The sequence below is a fragment of the Lepisosteus oculatus genome, chromosome 23 (genome assembly GCF_040954835.1).
Source record: "Lepisosteus oculatus isolate fLepOcu1 chromosome 23, fLepOcu1.hap2, whole genome shotgun sequence".
Taxonomy (NCBI): Eukaryota; Metazoa; Chordata; class Actinopteri; order Semionotiformes; family Lepisosteidae; genus Lepisosteus; species Lepisosteus oculatus.
In genome coordinates, this window is record NC_090718.1 from 12,871,570 (window position 1) to 12,892,603 (window position 21,034).

At 43.3% G+C, this 21,034-nt stretch overlaps 1 protein-coding gene and 1 long non-coding RNA gene across 2 annotated transcripts in view; one reads left to right on the forward strand and one right to left on the reverse strand.

The window, feature by feature from the left end:
• LOC107075620 (uncharacterized) overlaps positions 1–21,034 on the forward strand; it is a 34,470-nt gene that overhangs the window by 7,863 nt on the left and 5,573 nt on the right. The window contains exons 3-4 of the long non-coding RNA XR_011183123.1: positions 2,590–2,767; positions 13,531–13,638. This is a non-coding gene — a long non-coding RNA (uncharacterized lncRNA). The remainder of the gene's footprint in view (positions 1–2,589; positions 2,768–13,530; positions 13,639–21,034) is intronic.
• kcnj5 (potassium inwardly rectifying channel subfamily J member 5) lies at positions 846–19,890 on the reverse strand. The gene is made up of 4 exons (XM_006642223.3): positions 19,454–19,890; positions 12,785–12,867; positions 10,369–11,248; positions 846–2,232 (listed from the first exon to the last, which is right to left on the reverse strand). Exons 2-4 carry the CDS (start codon positions 12,851–12,853, stop codon positions 1,826–1,828), a joined length of 1,356 nt encoding a protein of 451 aa, XP_006642286.2. The 5' UTR covers positions 12,854–12,867; positions 19,454–19,890; the 3' UTR covers positions 846–1,825.

The window sequence follows — 21,034 nt, forward strand, 5'->3', positions numbered from 1 at the left end:
TAAATGTATATATATAGTTGTACTGTATACAGTATATACAGTATAAAGTCTGTACATGCTGGAAAATGAGCAAAGTGTAAGATCAACAGAGTGAAAAAGGTTTTATTTTGAGATTTTCATATTTGATATTCAATATTTGAAAAATACGAGGATTTCCCATGACCCTTTTCAGTCCTGCATGAATACACACACAAAAAGAAGCAATCTTGACAGAGTTCGATGACTGCTTTTACTTTAGTTTTAGGATCCCGAAGGCTCTAGCACAAGGTTCTTAAAAACCCAGTTTTCAGCTGGGTTTTAACTGGAAACAAGCTGACCCTGGCCTGTGTCCTCCATAAGAAAAAAAAACAAATTTCAAAGATTCTTCTGGTGTTTAAGAAAGCTTTACGCGCAATAAAATGTATTGTTCTTTAAAAACATATCCAGTAGAGCAGTGTTAACAAATTTCTATTGAAGAAAAACTGGTTTCACAATAATTTCTGACCACACATGAGTGGGGATATTTCATAAGACTGAAAACAGCCCACCAAACACAGCTGGCCTAATGGCTCATAAATATCCTAAATATTTTATCACGTAATGTCAAACTATTTTTAATCTGTTTGTTGAGCACTCGGTCTGGAGCTTGGATACCTAGAGAACAGACATTCCCTGTATTTCTTTTACCTTTTACCCAACCCAACGTGAGGATGGACCGTTAAAACTTTCATCATGCAAGTTTAAACATGGTCTGGAAAAGTTTCCACTGACTGTGAAACTGAATAAAAGCTGTGCAAGTTGTAATTCGAAAAGGCCTGACGTGGAACAATCCAGTGAACAACAAGGACAGCACGCAAGAGAGGAGCTGTGGCAAACTGCATTTTAATTTACCCTAAAACTGGATGAAAATGGTGTGAAAAACAACAATGGTGAACAAATACACTCCCCAGACGTACTGTATATGGATTGACCGACAAAGACCAACCTCCCATCTCCTGCAGAACCAAACCTTTTCTCCTTTCCTCCGGAAACTGACCATTTGCAGGAGCCCTTTGGCAGAAGAGGATGCTGACAATGGCCCAACAATTGTCAGCTGTTCCTCATTAGTAAATACCGCATTTATCAATGGGGTACTGACAGTATTGCGTGGCCCTGCAACACTGTCTGGGGTCTGGGAACAGCACTGTGTTTTGAAAGGCTTGGCTCATTCCTGACTGGGGAGATCTGCAGAGTGCAAGACGGCTCTTTACAGTGATTATGGTGATATATTATACTGTATACAAAATCCATTACCATATTTCCCTACTTCCTTCTTGAAAACAGTCCCCAAAGAGCCGTGCCTCTCCTCCATTTCAGTGCACAAGCTTTCTCCCCCCTCGAAAAAAAATACTATACATTTAACACCTCCTTCTTTTAAATAAACCCGGGATTCGAAGAGCCTCTGTGGTATAGAAAGGAAAAAAAAAATCTTTTGAATCAAATAAATAGGATTGGGGAAACTACGAATGCAGTCCACATGCTGAATAAAACTGCGCCCCGCTTGAGGGATGACTGTAGAGGTGTATGCAGTCCCCCCAAAACACGGATACAGAGGTCAAAGTGATTAGTGAAGAGCTGACAGCCTGTGGTCTTGAAAAAGAGGGACTTGAGGCTAAACAGTTTCTGTTTCTGGCAGCACACAACCCCAAAACCCCCGTCCTTCCAGCCCCCAAAACAAACTGAGACGAAAAACAAAAAGCCAACCACTTAGTGAAAAACGAAACATAAATAGCCAAAAAAGATATATTTAAAGCAGAGGTAATTTGTAAAGGCTGCATATTCCTCTTGGCTGTACTTCACATACTGTCTACGTCACTGTGTTTGGTCGAGGGCTTGGACAACAAACTGATTCGCCGGTCTCCATGGCTACGCACAGGCCTCCTCTCCCGGTGGGCCGGTGGGCCTCTCCTCCCTCCCAGTCCTCCGCCGGCTCCCGCTCCACTCTTCCGTTCTCCTCCTGCTGCCCGGGGCCGAGAGCCAGGGTGGGTGTGGGCTCCAGTGGGGGTAGGCAGAGCTGGGGGAGAAGCTGGCCCTCTCGGACGAGGGTGGCCAGCTCCCTGGCGCTGCAGGAGGGCGTGGGGGTCTCGTAGATGTCGTGGAAGGTGTTGTAGTCGACCTCGTAGAAGCCCTTCTCCAGGGTGAGCACAGGGGTGAAGCGGTAGCCCCACAGCACCTCGGTGTCCTGGTAGGAGCTACGAGCCTGACAGGTCATGCCTGTGAGCGAGAAGGAGGCGCAGGGCATCAGAGCCAGAAGGGACGCCCCACAATTCTTTGAAATGTACAGCCACCCGGATCTTGCGAAAGAAAAATGGGTTCAGCAATTGACACTGTGTCTAAGTGTATGCTTCAAAGATAACAACAACAAAACAGGTGAGTGTTTTTTCATAAAAGTTCCTGAATTTTGGAATGGTTTCTTGATTAGACACTAGCCATTTTTAAAATTCTTCAAAGCCACAGTAAGCAGTTCTTGTTTTTCCGAAGAGGTATCAGTTGGCCGACACCAACGGTGTCCAGTCCCGGTTCTGGAGGCCCAGGGTCTGCCAGGATTTCTAAGTCTCTTTAAACCTGCAGGTCGGGAAGAGCTGGGAGAAGCTGTCCAATTGGTCCAGTTCCGCCAATAACCAGCTGACTCAGCGCCTGAAGAGCTGAGTTGGAATGAAAACCTGGAGGAAGACCAGCTCTCCTGGACCAGGACTGGACCACCCCCGTTTAACACATTTAGAAAACTGAGGATCATGCTACACCAAAGGTACTTTGCAGGGTCTATAAAATATTGGATTTCACCTCTGGCTAAAACCTGCAAATGGTTTTGTTTCGACCCAAAATCTGGTTGGTGTATTGACATTTGGACATCATGTTGGTCCAAAAAATGTTGCTTACTTCTCATGGAAGGCCGGTTTCTAAATAAAACTGGATTATCATGCTTCAGCGTTTGAGAAGCCAAGTTCCCGCAAAGACGAAACCTACCTGTTTCCAGATGAGGCCTAGTGAAAAATGCGATCTGTAAATGAACTTTCTGAGATCAAAACACCTGGAAGTCAAACGGTCTAACGGCTTCTGTCATATCCTGCGGGACACCATTAATATGCAATGATTGAAGCCATTTAAAAAACATTTCTTCCTCTTTTCCTACATATTTAACTGACAAATATTCTCTAACATAATCAAATAGAAAGAGGATGCCTTAACTTGCTAAGCTGGCTTGTCAATGTTTTTTTCTCCCTGGAGTAGGCCTAATTAAACAGGTGAAAACAAATCGCTCCTTGGTTCCTTCTGAATTTTGCTTTGCACACAGTGCAGACTCAGGACTTCACCCAGCTCTCCAGGGGGGAGGAAGAAAGCACAAGACAGCCCACAGAATGAAATGAGCAAGCGGAAATGAACCTGCAGTGATAACCCAGTCCACAGGGGTGTGGAGTGAATGGCCAACAGACAAGCAGATCTTGAACGTAGGTGCAAATTCTTTTCCACATCTTCTTTTTAAAAAACTATACTTCTGCGCTTGGCCTTTCTGCAACATCTCTTTGAATTTTTACCAAATCAAAGAAAATGTGCTCAAAGAGAAGACAGCGCCTCTTACAGTGGTCTGTATCTCAGACACACAAAGGCGTGATTCTGGCACAATTTGGTTCACACCCAGGGATCCAAGTTTTGAAATTCTAATACCTGCAAACATGCTAAAGGTGTACCAGACCTAATGGGCTCTATTTCACTCTAGCATAATTAGAAATAACTGGTGCAAGCTTGAAGACATTAGAGCTGGGAGCCAAATAAAGATTAATTGCAATTCCGGGCTGAAAAGTAGAAAGCAGAAATACAATATTTCTGTAGCTGAGCTTTCTTCGGTTGGCTGGCTTGTTTGCCAATTGATCCAAGGACCCCTTGACTTGTGTCCTGAGGTACATGTCTCACTGTTAACATCAAGAAGTCCATCGGGTCCGTTGTCAGATAACATCAAGTCCAAAACACTTCCTGAATGGAATGGACTTTCAAAAGGAACTTGTAGCCCCGAATCATGTTCACACAAAACTGAAAATCTGTGTGCTTACTAGGGCTCAGATGCCAAATGCTGATCCAAAGATCTCACTAAACATCAGGACCACTGGTAACTTTCCACTCAATCCTTCTAGACCGAAACATCAAGAGCCTTTATCTCTTTCACTATCTGAATGCAGTTTCGTTTTTGGACTATTCATTTTAATAACCGTGAAAGAAGTACAGCCATGTACTGTAAGTAAATGGCACAACACTAAGAGGAATTTCTGTAAAATAGAGCTTTTTTTCTGGTTCAGGCCTTTCCTGGAGTACATATACACATTGACAGGCATATAAAGAAACAGAGGGAAAACTCTTTGAAGAAAATGCATTAGCACTTCAACATTAGATTTTCACAGGCATATACGAGTAAAGTTTTTTTTTAATTTACTTGCAAGGCTTAGTTTTCCAGATCCTGTAGGAATAATTATGGGGTAAAAAAACTACTAGCAAGGAGATTGTGTTGCTCTCTGAAACGGATTTTATTTCTATATCAATTTGCATTCATTTTTTTGAAATAGCATAATGTCTAAAAATGTGGACTTCAGAGCAATTTCATAGTCCCCGGATACTTTGCTTCTATCCTTTCAATGAAAAAAGAAGAGAACATTGCAGAGCTTTCTTGAGTGTAGTGCGCTACAAAAACTCTTGGCTATTACAGAAATGTTTTATCTTTCAGATTGCTTTTTCGATTATTTTAGTTCTGTATATATGAGAGAGAAAGAGCTATAGAATATAAAAAATGGATTAGGAGGAAATTTAAAATGCAGCACATTCACAATATGGTACAGTACCTGTGACATGCTACAGATACAAATGATATTCTGTATTTCCTTGAAGTTTCATATATTTCTGTGGATATTGCACCCAATTTGTGCATATAAGAATGGATACCAACAACAGGCGGCCGATCAGCCTATTTGGTAGTACTGTAGCAAGAATCTTGTCCATCAAATTGTTAAAAAAAACAAGGTATAAGCTTCTATGACATACAGTACCTGGGTAGTCCGTTCCATACCCCCACAAAGTCTTGTGTATATATGACGAAGAAGAAATATTATTCATTGCTTTAAACACCCCTATGTCAGAGTCCACAAGAAATCTGAGAAGTAGAAATTGTCAGTATAAAAAGGGCTTTTCGGTTCTGGTTGGCAAGCATGGATTGGAATGGCCTTTTAAGTGACTTGCTTTGCAGCAGCATTGGAAAAAGGGGGCATCATTTCAGGGGAGTGAGGGTGCCTAACCTGCAAAGGAAGAGGAGATTTTAAGAACATACACTATAAAACGCCTCTCCAAGTTTAGGCGAGCAGTTGTCACGAAAGGCAAAGCATTCACACAAACCTCATGAGGACAGCAGGTCAATTTATTTAAGCTCTAATTTAAATGGGGGCGCAGGGGAAGTAACGTCCTCCTACAGCCAAGGAAGCCTTCATTTAGTGTGCCTCCATGGCTTTTAATAAACAGACTGCTCTTCTCTATTACCAAACAGAAAACTGCAGAAATAGAGTAGCTAAAACTTCATTTAACAGGATAACTGCTGTTTGTTAATCTGTATTTATTGGAATACAGTGTATTAACTACTGCAAAGTTTCTGGAACACGCTTTCAATATAGCATGTGACAATTAAAATATCCTAGTAGAATAAAACACACTGAGTTATATTAATAATCATGCTAATTTATACTAGCGTCTAGAGCTGTATACAAGAGTCCACAAAGGCAAAAAAAAGAAAACCTCACTGTTTTCACCGGCACGCAACAGCAACAAGAGCAAGAGAGCAGCGAGTTCAGTGGAAAATAACAGGTCTGAGTCGCATTCCTGCCCAGGAGTGCAGGAGTGCAGGAGTTCGCGATGGTTCAGCGGTCGCCGAGCTACGTGCTGCCGGGCTGCCCCCCCCCCTGTATTTAGAAACTGTTCCAGCACTCTGCGACGCGCTTTCTCCTCCGGGATAGGCGGGGCAGGCTCTCGAGAGGGCCCCATGGGCGCGGGGGTGTGTAGAAAGGTCGATCTGACGCTAGGGCAAGGCCATGAGAGCCTCCCTGAGGTACTGAGCCATCGGCTTAGCTTCTACTGGGACACTGTAGAAATCTGGCTCTGGCCTGGGGTCATCGACCGGGTCTCTTGACCTGGCATTAGCAAAATCTGAGCCGACACCTGCTGTTGCGCGTGACACCACAGACATAGCTGAAAGGTGGGATGACATCATCAAGAATAGCCACTGGACCATAACTAGACTGGAGACTCCTCAAATCCCATTCATACAAATGGCTAAAATGCAATTCGGGGGGCACTGTGGGAAATACACCTCGTGTGTGTCTCCTTCAGTGTTCTCCAGAAGTGGCCATTCTTGCTACAATTAAACTCGCTCAAACCTTCACCGGACGGCGCTGTGACTCCTTGCATCCCTACAGCATCTAACATCTCGCCACTGTACCGCTAAACCAGCCACTTCTTTTTTATGCAGTAGCATGACGATGGTCCGTCTTCCGGCAAACAGAGTTGGCCGTTCTCATTTTCTAGTTCTTGCCCCGGTGCCCCGAAGGAAGGCTCACCATTGCGTTTTTTCCCCTGCTTTCCGCTGCGCAGTGGGGAATGCACTGTTAGCTGCTCCACACACGCAGTGCGGCACAGTAAAGCAGAGTGTTGGGGGCCTGTCGCGCCTGCAGCTCTCATCAGGGAAGTGGAGCAATAGGACTCCCTGACCAACGCTGTCCGGGAATTTTCAAGGAATGTTTTTAGGGGATTCTGGCACGGATAAGCTTCTAGCAACCAAACAAGAGCAAGAGCAGCCTCTTCTCTATGAATGGAGCTTTCCAACGTCCTGAGGTGGAATTAATCCCGTTCCTCCTTGTCCCAGAACTTCAAACAGTAGGTGGACACCAATGTTTTTAAACAGTACTGGAATGCTGCTGGCCCAGATGTTGAAGTGACTTGTTTTTCTGGGTACCCATACAGGCTTTTTCAATGACTGTGTTATCTTTAGAGAGTACTGATGAGCCACAGCCTAACCTGACAGACACAGACAGGGCACGAGGAGGGACCACACACAAGAGTAGGATGCCAGTCCACCACAGAATTATAAACTAGAAGCCATAAAACAAAAAAATGACTTCCTTTATGGGTATATTTGTATAAAGAATAATACTACTTTAAAAGATTGAAATTGAAACCATCATGATTGCCTCCGTACTTCAGAGGGGTATTTGCAGTGTGTGGCCACAGGCAAAAGGCTGCTGTTAAAAAGGGAAATCAATGATTCTTCATGGAACTACTGTAATTGGGCTTTCTTTTTTTAAAAAAAATAACGGGCACACAGATAAAATGTCTCTGTGAAGATTGCTGATATGAATAAAACATTGGGCATTCTCTAATTTATAAATATATAATAAGCTTAACATATTTAAGAAACATAAATATGCTATTTAAAAATACAGACCCAGCGTTTAATTGTTCCTTTTCCATTTCCGTCTTTAAAAGGCCTGATTTCAAACTCAGGAAGAAGGCATTAAAAGGATGGATTTGCATTATTTAAATATGATTCCTTCTATCGTGTCTCCTACCCTTTGACTCTGTTTCATTTGCCCAGTTGAAAAATTGACATTTCGCCTGTACACACCACTTCAGAGTTGAAAAAACGGTGTGTGTGTATTTGGGGGGGGAGGTTAGCAATTAACTCTCGTGGTTAAGCCCGTAAATGTGTTTTTATTCTCTAGGCTCCTCTGACACAAATACCCAGATTTTTCAATCAATACCACACAAGGACCCTGAGAAGCTAGCTAGCCTCGGTGTTAGATTCAGGTGGCCGGATAATCAATCCGGGATCCTTGAGGTCTGTTTATAGGAGTGAAAACCGGCTGCTCTGTCATTAATCACATTATTTTACTGGGCTGTAACTAATGGCACCACTCAACACAATACTCTCTCTTTCCCACCTGCACACGCATACCAACCCAAAACTTGTCTTCCTGCCACTGCGGCGACTCTTTATTGATTCTCATTTCATTTTTATATACGGTTTCAAACTCCCCTCTAAACTTCACACAGGGTCAAGAGTGGGCCAGAAACAAACATCTCTGGCACGTTTAGATTTCAAAGAAAAAAGTAGGTTGGTTTATGCAAAAGATCGCTTTAAATTGTAGGGGATCTGTTGGCCCCAAAGATCCGACCATTGTGGGGACAGGTGCACCAATATGGTTCCACATTGACAAAAATACAGTAGATGACTCCCCTCCCATGTGCATACAAACAGACAGGTTTGACTTTGGAACCATTCACCGTGTCACACCTCAAGCGCGAATGTCCAAGGAACCACAAGACATGCATCTATACAAAAATACTGTATAGAAATGTCATTCATGATTTTAATAGCACTTTCTATCAGTGACATTGTTTTAAGACCCAAGATGAAATGCACTTAAAATGCACTCTTTTTTCATCAGCAGAGGATACCCCACCCGTGTTCCTGACAGGGCCCTCACCCAAGCCAAAAACAGCCCTAGCACCTTTCGACACAATCAGAAATTCCCATGTTAACAACTGCATTCCTTTGGTGCTTCCCTTCCACCCTAACACACTTTCTATCCCCAGGGCCATTAACAACAACTTTTCCATCCAACAGGCTGATCCCTCCACTGGGACCCTCTTTTCTAACTGCCCCATCATCTCATATCGCCGACCATCTAATCTGCGTAACCTTCTTGTTCACAGCTCCCTTGACCGCCCTCAGCAATTATCCACACCAGGCACCTTCCCCTGCAACAGAGCTCGCTGTATCACCTGCAAGTACATATCTAAGACCACACTCATTCAAGGCCCCTCAGGACAATTCTGGATCACTTAAATGACATCTGCAACCTTATTTACTGTATCTCTTGCAGAAAATGCCCAGACTTCTACATTGGATAAACAGGAGACTTGGAGACCGTTTCAGAGAACATGTCAGGGTTGTGAAGATGAAAGATTTCTCCAAGCCCATAGTTTCTCATTTCAGCTCTGACGGCCATGATCACACTGATCACTCCGTCTGCATTCTCAAAGGATTTCTTCATTCCTATAGCAGAAAGACATCAGAAACTAAAATTATCCTCAAACTTGGTTCACACCTTCCCCCCTTCTCTCAACGACAGACTTGTTTTCTTCTAATCCTCTCTCTTCATTTTTAGGTTTCGACTGCACATCCGTCTTCCCCACTCAACTTCGCCCACCCGAGTGCCCATTCTCCCTCTCTCCTGCTCCCACCTCCTTTTGTTCTCCTGTACTTTAGAATTTTTGCTGTCTGCCCTGTCTTCCTCACACCCGAAGAAGGCTCCACAGCCGAAACCTTGTGTTTCCTTTCTTCTCTTTTCAACATGGAATAAACCTTTACTTGTTCCCTGAGACCCGAGATGTTCTACATCCCAAACCGTACACACACAAGTGCTGCTGCTTGGCATCTCCTTGCTGCCTCTGTGCACATGAGCCCGTGGTTGGACTTCACTGCTGGGGCTCAATGGTAAATGACCCAGGGCGCTTCTCTCACAGCTAAAGCAGTCTTTGGAAAATGTGAATATGTTGTTGTTTAGCCAACAAATCTTGTGTTTGCCCATGAAGAAAGACTAGTTTTCAAAATACCAGAGAGATATTTTACTAAACTAACCGATGCAACAGAAAAATGGAATTCATCATTACACAAACACAAAGTTGGCAAGGTCTGCGTGTTTGTGCAGGGTGACAAGGGCTGTTATCGCTGGAAAAAAAGACAAACACAAACCCATCTCTTCATAACACTACTGTATGTATTCTTAGCTTTTGAGTGTTAACATACTTTTAAAAAATACAAGCCCAATAAGATGGAAAGGTACTGTAAATGTGCTCGTGAAGGTTTACGTTATCACAAGTAAGATTAGCATCCTACCTGTGGTCATCTGGCACAAAATAACACTGAACACAGCACTGTGGCATGAGCTGTTGCGGGAATCATGCCTTAGCAGGAAGATAACCAACAGCCTGCCCCAGAAGTGATGGATGAAAGGCAGGAGTATGTCTCTGGACAGGATGCCAGTTCATTGCAGGATCTGCACAAACACCCACCAGACAATTTCGAATCATCAGTTAACCTAGCCATTTTATCTTTAAGAGGTAGTAGGAAACCAGAGTTTCTGGCGAACAAATCCAGGTGGATACAGGGAGAAATCCAAAAAGTCAATACAAACGACAGTCGGTAATTAAGAGGTATGAGGCGGCAGTGCTGCGTCTCAGTGCCAGTCTTTACATAACACCTTCTCTCTAGATAAATGAAACTGAAAAATGGAAAAATCAATAAAGAGGAAATTTTACCTGTGGCCTCCACCATGCCTTCTAAGATGACGACAATTTCAAACTCTTCCTTTTCCATCTGGGCCTTGGAGAGCTCCCAGAATGGGCTCTTCTCGTTGATCTCGTGTGAGATGATGAGGGGAGATACCAGGAACAGGCGGTCGTCCCCAGTGTCGAAGCCCACGTTGATGTCTGTCTGGTTGAGAGGGATGAACTCACCTTCCTTGGTCTGCTTGGATTTGATGAGCTTGGCCCGGATGGAGGCCTCGACGATGTGCGAATTTCGGAGGTCCCCCACCCTGAACATGAGGCACAACTTGTCATCCCGCACCGATATGACCGCTTTGTGGGAGAACATGAGGGTTTCCGCCCTCTTCTTGGGCTGCGAGATTTTCACAAACATGCACCCCACCATCAGCGCATTGACAATGGATCCCAGGATGGCCTGGACCAACAGGAGGATGATCCCCTCCGGGCAGTTCTCCGTGATCACCCTGTAGCCATACCCAATGGTGGTCTCTGTCTCTATGGAGAAGAGGAAGGCGGACACAAAGCTGTTGAGGTTCTCCACACAGGGAGTCCAGCCTTGCTCATCACCGTGCTCAAGGTCTCCACGGATATAGGCGATGAGCCACCAGATGAAGCCGAAGAACAGCCAAGTTACGCAATAGACTAGGGTGAAGATGAAAAGGCTGAAGCGCCATTTGAGGTCCACCAGGGTGGTGAAGAGGTCACTGAAATACCGGTAGGTCTCTTGCACGTTGCCGTGGTGCACATTGCACTTGCCGTCCTTCTGAACATAGCGCTGCCTGGGCTTCTTGACTGCCTCGGCTATCAGATGGGTCCTGTCCGTGGAGACGTGGGCCAGGCCTTCTCTAGCTCGCCTGGGAAGCTTCTTAACCTGGAGGGGGATTCAGAAAACAAAAAAAATGAGGCACGTAAGTTCAGAGGCAATTCTGCTTCTACGTACAACAGCCTTGCACAGCTGTCAAATCTGAAGCATTTTACGGAAAGCAGAAGGGTTATCCTTGCATTTATACAGCTGCAAGTGTTTGGCAGCCTGTGAAAACTCAAACGTCCAGATTTTTAGCAATATTAAGCAGCGATATTTTGCTGGACAATTTCCCTGGGACTACCAGGTGTTTTCCAGCACAACCCTCATTGATCATCCAAACTAGAAATGTAGAACACTAAGAGAACTCGCATTATCTGCCAGCATTACATTTGTCTTCTTTACAAGTTATCATGAAGATAAATTCCTATACCCTTGTGACTGGACTGTGCAGAATAAAAAAAAAAGAATCCTCTTTATTTCAGCCAGGCCTTTACTGCTTAAAAACAACAGCAGAAAGAACTCAAATCAGAGTCATGGCTTTATCAGAGTGATGCATCTTACTGTAAACATGTAACTGGGTCCCCCAAAGAATAAAGTAGGACATGAGGGGATAGTGTTTCCCAAAACCCTGGAGAGAGAGGCTGTTTCTGCAGATGGTACTGTGCCCTCGGTGTTTTTCTACTCCCACTGGAATATGGGCACGCCTGGCTGGTCTTAGCATCAAATCGTACCCACAGAGGTCACCGTGAGGCAGCTCAGGATGTCTGTCAGCCTCGTGGAAATAAGTCAGACATCAGACAACACAGTGGGTCATGACTCTCTGAAAGAGGCTTTCTTTTTCCATCCTCACACATGTGACAACAACAACAAATGCGATAACTCAACAAGTGTTGAACCTCAACATCTCCACAAAAAGGTTAGCAAGGTTAAGGTATGTCAGACCTAGTCTATATGTGGTCACTTTAGGCACAGATCTGAGAAAACAAGGGGACTGAAACGCTAAGACTTTTTTTCCAAAGCCTACCAAATAAAACCACTTTGGATTAAATTTATCCTGATATGACAATAGCTCAGCAGCTGTATGCAAAATAAACATGCTATATCACTGAAATGCACAGTAACAAGATTTATATATGAGAATACTCTAACTTTTACTGGAAACATGCCAATTGCTTTGTTAATATATTCCAGACTATAAAAACATTTCTAATCTTTAATCTAAACATTTTTCTTTTTTGATTTCTAAACTAAGGTACACTTCCATTTGAAAATCATGTATTTTGAGTAACTTTCTGATCAGCGTGTTCTTGGTATTCCAACCCTGGTATCTTTTTGGTACATAGTAATCTTAGCGAATGGATGTTTCCATGAGTGTCTTGTAATAAGTTATTGAAAAATTAGAATGAAAAAGTATTATAATCATAAATACATTATAATGAAATGTATTAATGATATAATATAAATACAGATGGTATATGAATACAAACGTATGCATTAAGTTATTGAAAAAATAGTAATAACTTATTGTAATCGGTTATTTATAAATTGTACATATTGTGAGTGAAAAACTGGTTTTACAGTCTTATTAATGGCAAACCTCACCTCTCGGGGAGCCACTCCTATCTCCATGTCATGGTCCATGTGAACCCGCAAGTCTCCTGCCATTTTCATCTGCAATCACAGACCTAGAAAAGATGCCAACAGGCAGTCAGTCACCAGCTGTCCTCTTACCCTTATGCCTTTGTACGGTTGATCTGAGGGGGCAAATGAGGACCAAAAATGAAGGTCTGTTGGAAAATGAAAGGATGTTCTGCCCAGATGATTTTTTAAATTTAATTTGATTTTGTCTTTTAGAACACCGCACATCGACTGTCGCCGTTTCACAGTTGACAGCAGTTCCCCTTGGGAGCCGAGCACATCCAGTGCGCACGTGGTTGTGACCAATCGCTAACAACCCTGCAATTAGGGCGACTTACTTTCACCCCTCTCCACACACACACACACCTCGAAAAAGTACAAACTTTAATCGGAGGTAATTCAGCACTAAAACCAAATGATGCAGATGAGACCATCTGGAGTGCTCTATCTGGGAGGAGGACAAGTGAAGCCTTGCAAGGCATTCCCTGCCAGGCAAAGAGTATTACATCACAAAGGCACTGTGTTCAGATGTGCAGAACCGGAGAACAGCAACAACCAAGTTCCTAAACTCTACCTGCTGTCATTTCACCATGAATTCTCGGCTGAGGTTTACCTACCGCTCTGTGGGTCAATGTTACAGCAGCAGACGTGTGCTTAATAATAATGTGCATTTTTACATTTTTTAATTGAGCCCCTTTGTCTTTTAACAGCTGTCCCTGGGTTCTGTTCCGAACGCCTGTCTTGGAAGCGTCGCATCTTCTCCATGCGGATAAAAAAAAAAAGGAGTGTTGGGCCAGAGAGACAGACTCCTAGCTCAGGTTAGCGACCCCTCTGTTAAGGTGGCATTGAACTTGAACTTGAACTTGAACTTTATTGCCATATGTAACCGGTACTGGTACAATGGAATTCTTACTTACAGAAAGTCTCTCGATTGTAAAACAAGTGTAAAAAAACAAAACAAAGTGCAAACAGTGCATCAAGACAATGTACAAACAAACAATAGACAATGTGCAAGTAAACATGCAGGCAGTTTGAATGTAAACAATACAGACGTGTAAACAATGACTGGAGACGTACAATAAATAAATTACAATGAGGTAGATGGTGATGGTGTGGGTGTGGTCCGAGGGGGATGGCTAAATGTGTTCGCCAGTCTCACTGCTTGTGGATAGAAGCTATTGAAGAATCTAGTGGTAAGTGTCCGTATGCTCTTATATCTCTTGCCTGAGGGCAGTGGGGTGAAGAGCTCATGCCCTGGGTGGTGACTATCCTCTGTGATGGCCAGAATTGGGAGTATTCCTACGGGTACCTGAACACGTGAACAGTCCCTTTCAGAGGGAGAGATGGGTCGAAGGAGAAGGGCCTACAAATATCTGGTGTCTCACTGCAACACAGTGCATCATCGCTGGTTCCCGTTTCATGAATGTATTTTGGAATCATGCATGCCTGTGTTTCTGATTTCCTGATCGGGCGCTGGCTGTGTCTTGCCTCAAAGTGGCCTGCGCAAAAGGTCCACACGGTCACACACGCACTCACCCATTTCCTAACTTCCTTTGCGACAAGGAGCAGGAATTTCTTTTAGATAGCAGGTTTTTAAAAAACGAATCAGATACTTATCTTGGTGTGCTAAGAACGTAGCAAGCATTTATCTTGGGGCTGAAAGACAAGACAGGATGTTGCAGCAGTGGCGTACTGGGGCACCCAGATAACACTGCGAATCTATTTCACCCAGCATGCTATGTTTTGAGCGAATGGAGCAGCAAAGCACTGTCTGGAAATCAAATCTGATTTCCTGTGAACTCCTCTGGTCCTATAACAGGCTCCCCAAAGCTGCCTGTTGCTGATAAAAAATAAACGGTGCAATATGTAATAGATATATAGATTTTCAATCTATATTTGATCTGTACAATCGCTTTCCAGTTAGACAGTTCCAGAGACTTTCCTTATTACAGAGCTCTAAAACATCTTGTCACGTGACAGCTTGCACGCTTTTCATTTTGTTTAGGGTTTATTTTTTAAAATCGCCTTTTATTTTCAAATTAGCGTTGCACATCTGTTCTCATGGCCTCGATTATCTAGCACTCTCTTTGGCACATATTATGACGGCCACTACTGACATCTAATCTATTGTACAGCTGGTATTATGTTTATTATTATTAGCTTCTTCACGTTGACCTGTTAAACATGTTATTTCTTTCAATTAAGCCATTTAATCACACTGCACTGCAACCCACAGCCCTCCACCAAGTTTGTCGCCCCAATCTTCACAGCGCTAGCAAAACTGGGGAAAAAAAATGGCGTTCTGCTGCTCGTCTTTAAAACAAAGCAAGACCTAAGGGGATCTCTGATTGGATAAGAGGATACAAATCAGCATCATTAAGCCCATGTTTAATAGTTAGGAAGGGCACACGAACACAAGGCTCCTTACTAGACTGAAAGGAATACAGGTTCTGCGACTCTTTCCAGCACGACTGGGACTGTGGACAGGGGTCGAGGTCCAAACTTTTTATTAGGCTAATCACATGGTAGGCACACCACTAGAATATCACCCCCCCGCCCTCCTGCCTTTTCACTTTGCTGAACAAATGTCAGTGTCACTCGCTGCATCTTGGCAAGTGGGCTGCATAGCCACACTTCAGTCCTATCTCTTGTCAGTCAAGACACCTGAAGGTCACTCGGAGCAAATAACTTAAAATTTCCCAAAGCCAGCACCAACTTTGGTATCCTTCTGAAATGATTTTTTTTTTCCAAGGCCGACGGCAAACTCTTTCAGTTTCAGAAAATGCAAGGGATCATCTCCAATGCAGGACGACGCTTTCCAAGACAGCCTTATCATATTCTGACTGGACAGACCTGTTTAGCCCAAAAGCAAATAGCATGGGCCTTGTAATCAGCAGTATTTGCTATATATAGGAATAGGAACATTAGTATTCTCAGTTCATTCCAATCCATTGTGACACAAATGCTGACCAGACATTTTTAAACAACCTGGGTGGTGCGTTCACAGCTAATTTAACATAAATTAAAAGATTGATTGAGAAGTAATGGGGGACCCATTGAGACCCGTTGATGTCTTTGAGGTCTGCCTTCATGAAGACAGAGGGCGAAACATTTCAAACCCCTTATCGAGTCGCTGTTAGCTCATTACCTTGATTTATGATTGGGAGGTGAAAGCAATGCATCACAATTTTCTAATCCAAGCCTCGCTGTTCAATCACTGTCTGCCAGAATGAGGCTTTTACAACAAGGACTGATACTCAAGCAAACACTGTGTATGAGCAAGAGGCCTCAGCACTTAAATAAGATTTAGCAAAAGAATGATACAGCATAGCATGACACTTTAGAATCCTTTAGCACTGCCACGCAGTACTAAATTGGGTCTTTTCCAAGGCAACCAGGTAATTCAATCAGCCCTTGTAAACAGCAGTGTTAAATAACAGGAAAGACTCCTTCTTTAATTGAGCTAAACTGGAAAGCAGCCATAATTTATTGAAAGGAGGTTTGATTAACTCCTTTAAGGACATTAAGGAAGTTAATGTACATGGTAGCTGTGTACTTTGGCATGATTTCAACATGCTGAAACTATGCTTTTCCACTGTTTTGTCTCTCTGTGCCCTGCTTCACCAGGTTTACCTGTGCTTTATTGCAGCTAGCCACAGCAAACCTTCAGAAGGCTTCAGGAAGCTCTGATTAGTGCACTGAGACCACAGGTTCTTAATCAGCAGCTCATCGCTGCGTTGCTCAATGTGCACTACAATGCAGGAGCCCTCCTGAGTGCATCTTTTTAATTAAAAGCAGCATATGCAAAATGAACAAAGACACCGTTTAATTCACGTTTAATTTGAGTTTCTCCGGCTACTGGTTTTGAAATATTTGTGGAACCGAAAGACAATGACACCTGTGAGCACTGTACCAAAGGTTTCATTTTGTTTTTTTCTGCTTCTTTGCGGTTATTTGTAGGCTTTCCTCACACCCTCAGCCAGACTCTTCTGCTCAGGAATCGGGAGTATGACAGGGAGAGAGCAAAACGTAATGCCCAGGGGGTGCGTAAGCCCACCTTTCCAGCACCTCTGACAGCTGTGTCTCCTTCAAGCCCTTCAGCTGTCTTGCCCCTGAATGAGATGAGGGGACTGAGCCTCAATAATGCAGGTCCCTCCTTATGCAGTGGTAAGAGTCCTGGGGGAGAGATGACCCACACATGCGAAGTAAAAGGCTTTTACTCCTCTTCATTCGGGAAAGAGAAGTGTTCACTTATTTAGGACACAAGCCTGACTAGAAACAGTGACGACAACAAGGCAGTGGGATACAGTCTAAAATCTAAACACTAAAGCTGCTTATACATTCAAAGAACAGCAAGAGATATTTCCTTAATTCTCTCTTTCACCTCTGGCGATCGCTGTGGTATTATGTGGCTGCTGGTGCACCTAGCTAACAATGTGTCATTTTTGCTTCATGTGAGCTCAGAATTTCTAAGGTGGACTTTCTTCCCCGATGGAAAAAGGTTAAGGAAAAAAAGCACTCATTTCAGATACACGCTGATCTCCATATCAATAGGTAACGCAGAAAGAAAGAGAGACGCCATTTGAAAAGCTGTCAGCAGTTTTACAGTATTTCATCAGCTTTTCTGATCTAGAAAAAAGAATTATATGCTGTGTCGAGAACAACGTCAAGAGAAAGTCTTAATATAGAAGACGTAAGTTCCGATCAAACTGTACAAAGGCAATAGTTTAAAATAGAATATGATAAAGTATGGTAAAATACAGTTCCACTATCATTAATGGAAATCTTTCATCTTAGATTGCTCTTCTGTCATAGTGTGCTATGAAGGTACAATCAATGTAGTCACCTCTGCCAGTTTTCAGAAACGTAGAAATATCTTCAATTGGGAAAGCTTGCAGAAACTCAGAGCTAATCTTCCATGCATAGCCATTATCACAGGTCAGTTACCATGCAGTCAGCCTAAAAACTACTACGAAAGATTAACAGCGGAAGAACAGGATTTTAAGGAGCAGAAAAAAATAGCAGATCTGTAATTTATTCCACAGGGATAAATGAGCCTCTGACCAGAATGTACTGTTGCAAAAAAAAACCTGTACCACTTTAAAACAGACGTACGCTTTCCCTGGTGCGTCCTTCTTATCAACTAAATATCTTCAATTAATAATTTATGAAATAATCTGATTTTCGTTCCCCTTTTAGAGCTGTTCCTTTTTGCTTGCAGAACAGGCTGGGCACTGTGTGTTCTTAACCTGAAAAATCACATTAATATCTGTTCCCCGCAACATGGAACTTCAATTTTACGGGAGACAAATCCCTTTTTAAATTAAGTTGCTTTAACTGTAACACAATTTATGGTCAAGAGGAATGGCCTTATGTTGCCATAAGCTGCTTCTGTGCTACTTTAAATTGTGGTCCATTGACTTAGTGGTCAATATGGGTTGTGCTCTTCCCAAGCAGTCGAGAATCCTTATCGTTTGTTTAAATCTACCGTTACAAATGAGGAATACAATGACTTTGAAAGCACACACTGACTAAAGCTCTTTATAAGAATGAGTTCATTAAATTCTGCTCTTCAGCTCAACTCAGATGGGCTTCGCTGACACAAAACAAAAATGACTTCTGAATAACCGACATGATATCATACTTCGACCAAGAGAGGGTTAAAAGACGAACGACTGCAGTTTGAAATATGTCCCGAGAGACTGCTAGTACAGTATGTACAGCGTAAAATTATTACTTTCGGAGCTGCAAAACAGGACGAATAATGACAATTTGCTTTTCCTGTAAGATAAGAGATGTCTTTTTCTTCTCTCTTTATACATGATAACAACATCCGCTTAAAAGTGGCTCAAATGAATTATGTATGATTGTGAAAAGAGATCTGATGTGAAATCCAATGTGCTCTGAAAAAGAACATTAACATTAAAACATATATACTGTATATTCTAATTTTCCTGTTTATAATGCTGGATTTAGATTTGTAATACATAAAGACACTGCCTAGTTCTTCATTAAGGAGGTATTTTATGAATTTACACTTTTTCCCTTAAGAGGTCCTTTGTAAAGGTTAACTATGGCAAATGCACAATACAGTGTAGTAAATCCCAGTGAAATCATGGTCAAGTCAAAAGACATGCAAGTACAGCCCTGTACGATCACATTAATATTGTAGAATTGCCACGTAAATTCACTGCGGTAAACTTTCAAAAGGTAAAGTTGAAGGACGCACGCCCCACCAGCCCTACTGAGCTACAACTGCATCACAAGGGAAAAAGATGTATTTAATAAGGTTTAAATACCTTTACAATGCTAACTTCCAAGATGTATATATAGATTATTTTCAACTGAGCCCCCTCAATGAAGTGTTAGATGTTCCACAAAGCACTCTTCGATATCAAGAAAGAAAGGAAGGCACATTTATACGGTAACAGCAAGAAGCATTAGAATATCCCATCTGGACATGTGTCTCTGCTTCTTTTTCATCTTCAAAAACGGGGCTACTTTTCTGTCCTGGAGCTGAGCGCCGTTTCCCTACGTACCCTGCACGGTGCAAGACAAGTCGAGGCACCGCATGTGGGGAACAGAGACGCACTCTTTCTCTGACCGGGGGCAGCTGAGTCGCCCAGGGCTTACCTCCAGTTCCCGGCAGAGGAAGCTTGCAGGCCGCGCATCGCCGAGTCTGTGTGGCACTGACCCCCTTCATCCACGCACTCTCTCCAGCCTCTGCGTTCAGCCTCAGGATCTCCTCTGCTGCTGCGGCTGCTGCTCCCGGCTCCTCTGTCCCAGTCCTTCTCTCTCGTGTGTGTGTGTGTGTGTGTTCACACACGCGTTACAGTACTTGGAGTGAGGTGGGGGGTGGGATTGCCTCAATTTGCAGGCAGAGAACAGAAAGTAGGGGAGAAAGAAAAAGTGCAGATGGAGGAGAGAGAAAGAACAGGGGGGGGAGAGAGAGAGAGAGGAGATGTGCTGTTTAATCAATCACCCTGCCGCGGCTGTTGTGAAATAAAAAAGACCAGGAATACGTTTGAAAAAAACTTCAACGCAGGAGCTTCTGTGGAGCGGGGGTCCGGGGGGGCTCCAGGGCTGGGCTCAAGATATCCATGCAGTTTTAAATAGCAAGGTTATCAAACACTTGCGCATCATCCGCGGAATAATTGAGATGGCAGCGATGAATTTATGAAGCGTCATAATGCACATCTCTGAGCTGCAGCGGGAGCAGAATTTCACAGGCGCAAAATCTGGACAAATGCCTCTAATTCCCACTCGTCAGATCTCCCACCAGCCCGGGAGACAAGACTTGAGTGTCAGGGTAGCTCAAATGTTATTTGCTCAAATGTCATCTGCTTAGACTTGTCATCGGAAAGAGGCCACCTTGATGATTGAAGAAGTAGTCGCAGTAATTAGTGGCTGGAGTTGGCTTATTGATTGGGAGGCTTTGATGGGTAAATTAGTGTTCAGCTCTCCTTTGGCCTTAGTACTCTAGGGAGAACCTGCCTGTTGAGTACAATTTAAAAAAAATCTTCATTGAAGTGGTGCCTTTTCTTCATTCTGAGCACTGTGCTTTTCCACCCTGCTTCTGCGGGGAAGTCCAACAGACGAGGGGCACGTGTGCTGCTTTTTTCTCTGCGTTAGTTAAACACCTCCTCCAGATACCAGGGAGCTGAGAGGCAGTTCGAACTGGTAGCGTGGGAAAGGATATCGATCATCTCACTCTGTCACTCCATTGCGACCTGGAAACGTTCAAGACTCGTCCATCCTTTTGCCCTAATCAGACAAAGGCCAATATTAATCTGAGCACAGCGGGGCGCAGAATGACTCGCCATCTCCCTGAGCGCTCCCCTCAGTTTGGATGAGTTTGTTTTTCCTTTAAAAGGCACCGACTTCCCCTTTTGTTTCGTTGGTCGTGACTGATCCTGCTGTCAATTTACCCGACACTTGGAATGAACTGACAGGCACCTAAAGAGAGAGAGAGAATGAGTGAGAAAATCCAAAGTCCCTCAAGATCTCAAAGGAAAAATATGCTGAGTCCACGTATCATGAAAAGAAAACCGCAGCATCATCGCACTTTTTAAAAAGCCAATGAATTGAAGAGCTTTTCCTTCCACAGAAAAGCAGTGAATTGGATCTGATTTATGTGCCTGAATAATATTTCCTACAGGTTTGTATGGAACATGACGGATCACACGTTCATTACATTTTCTTTTTCACAGCTAA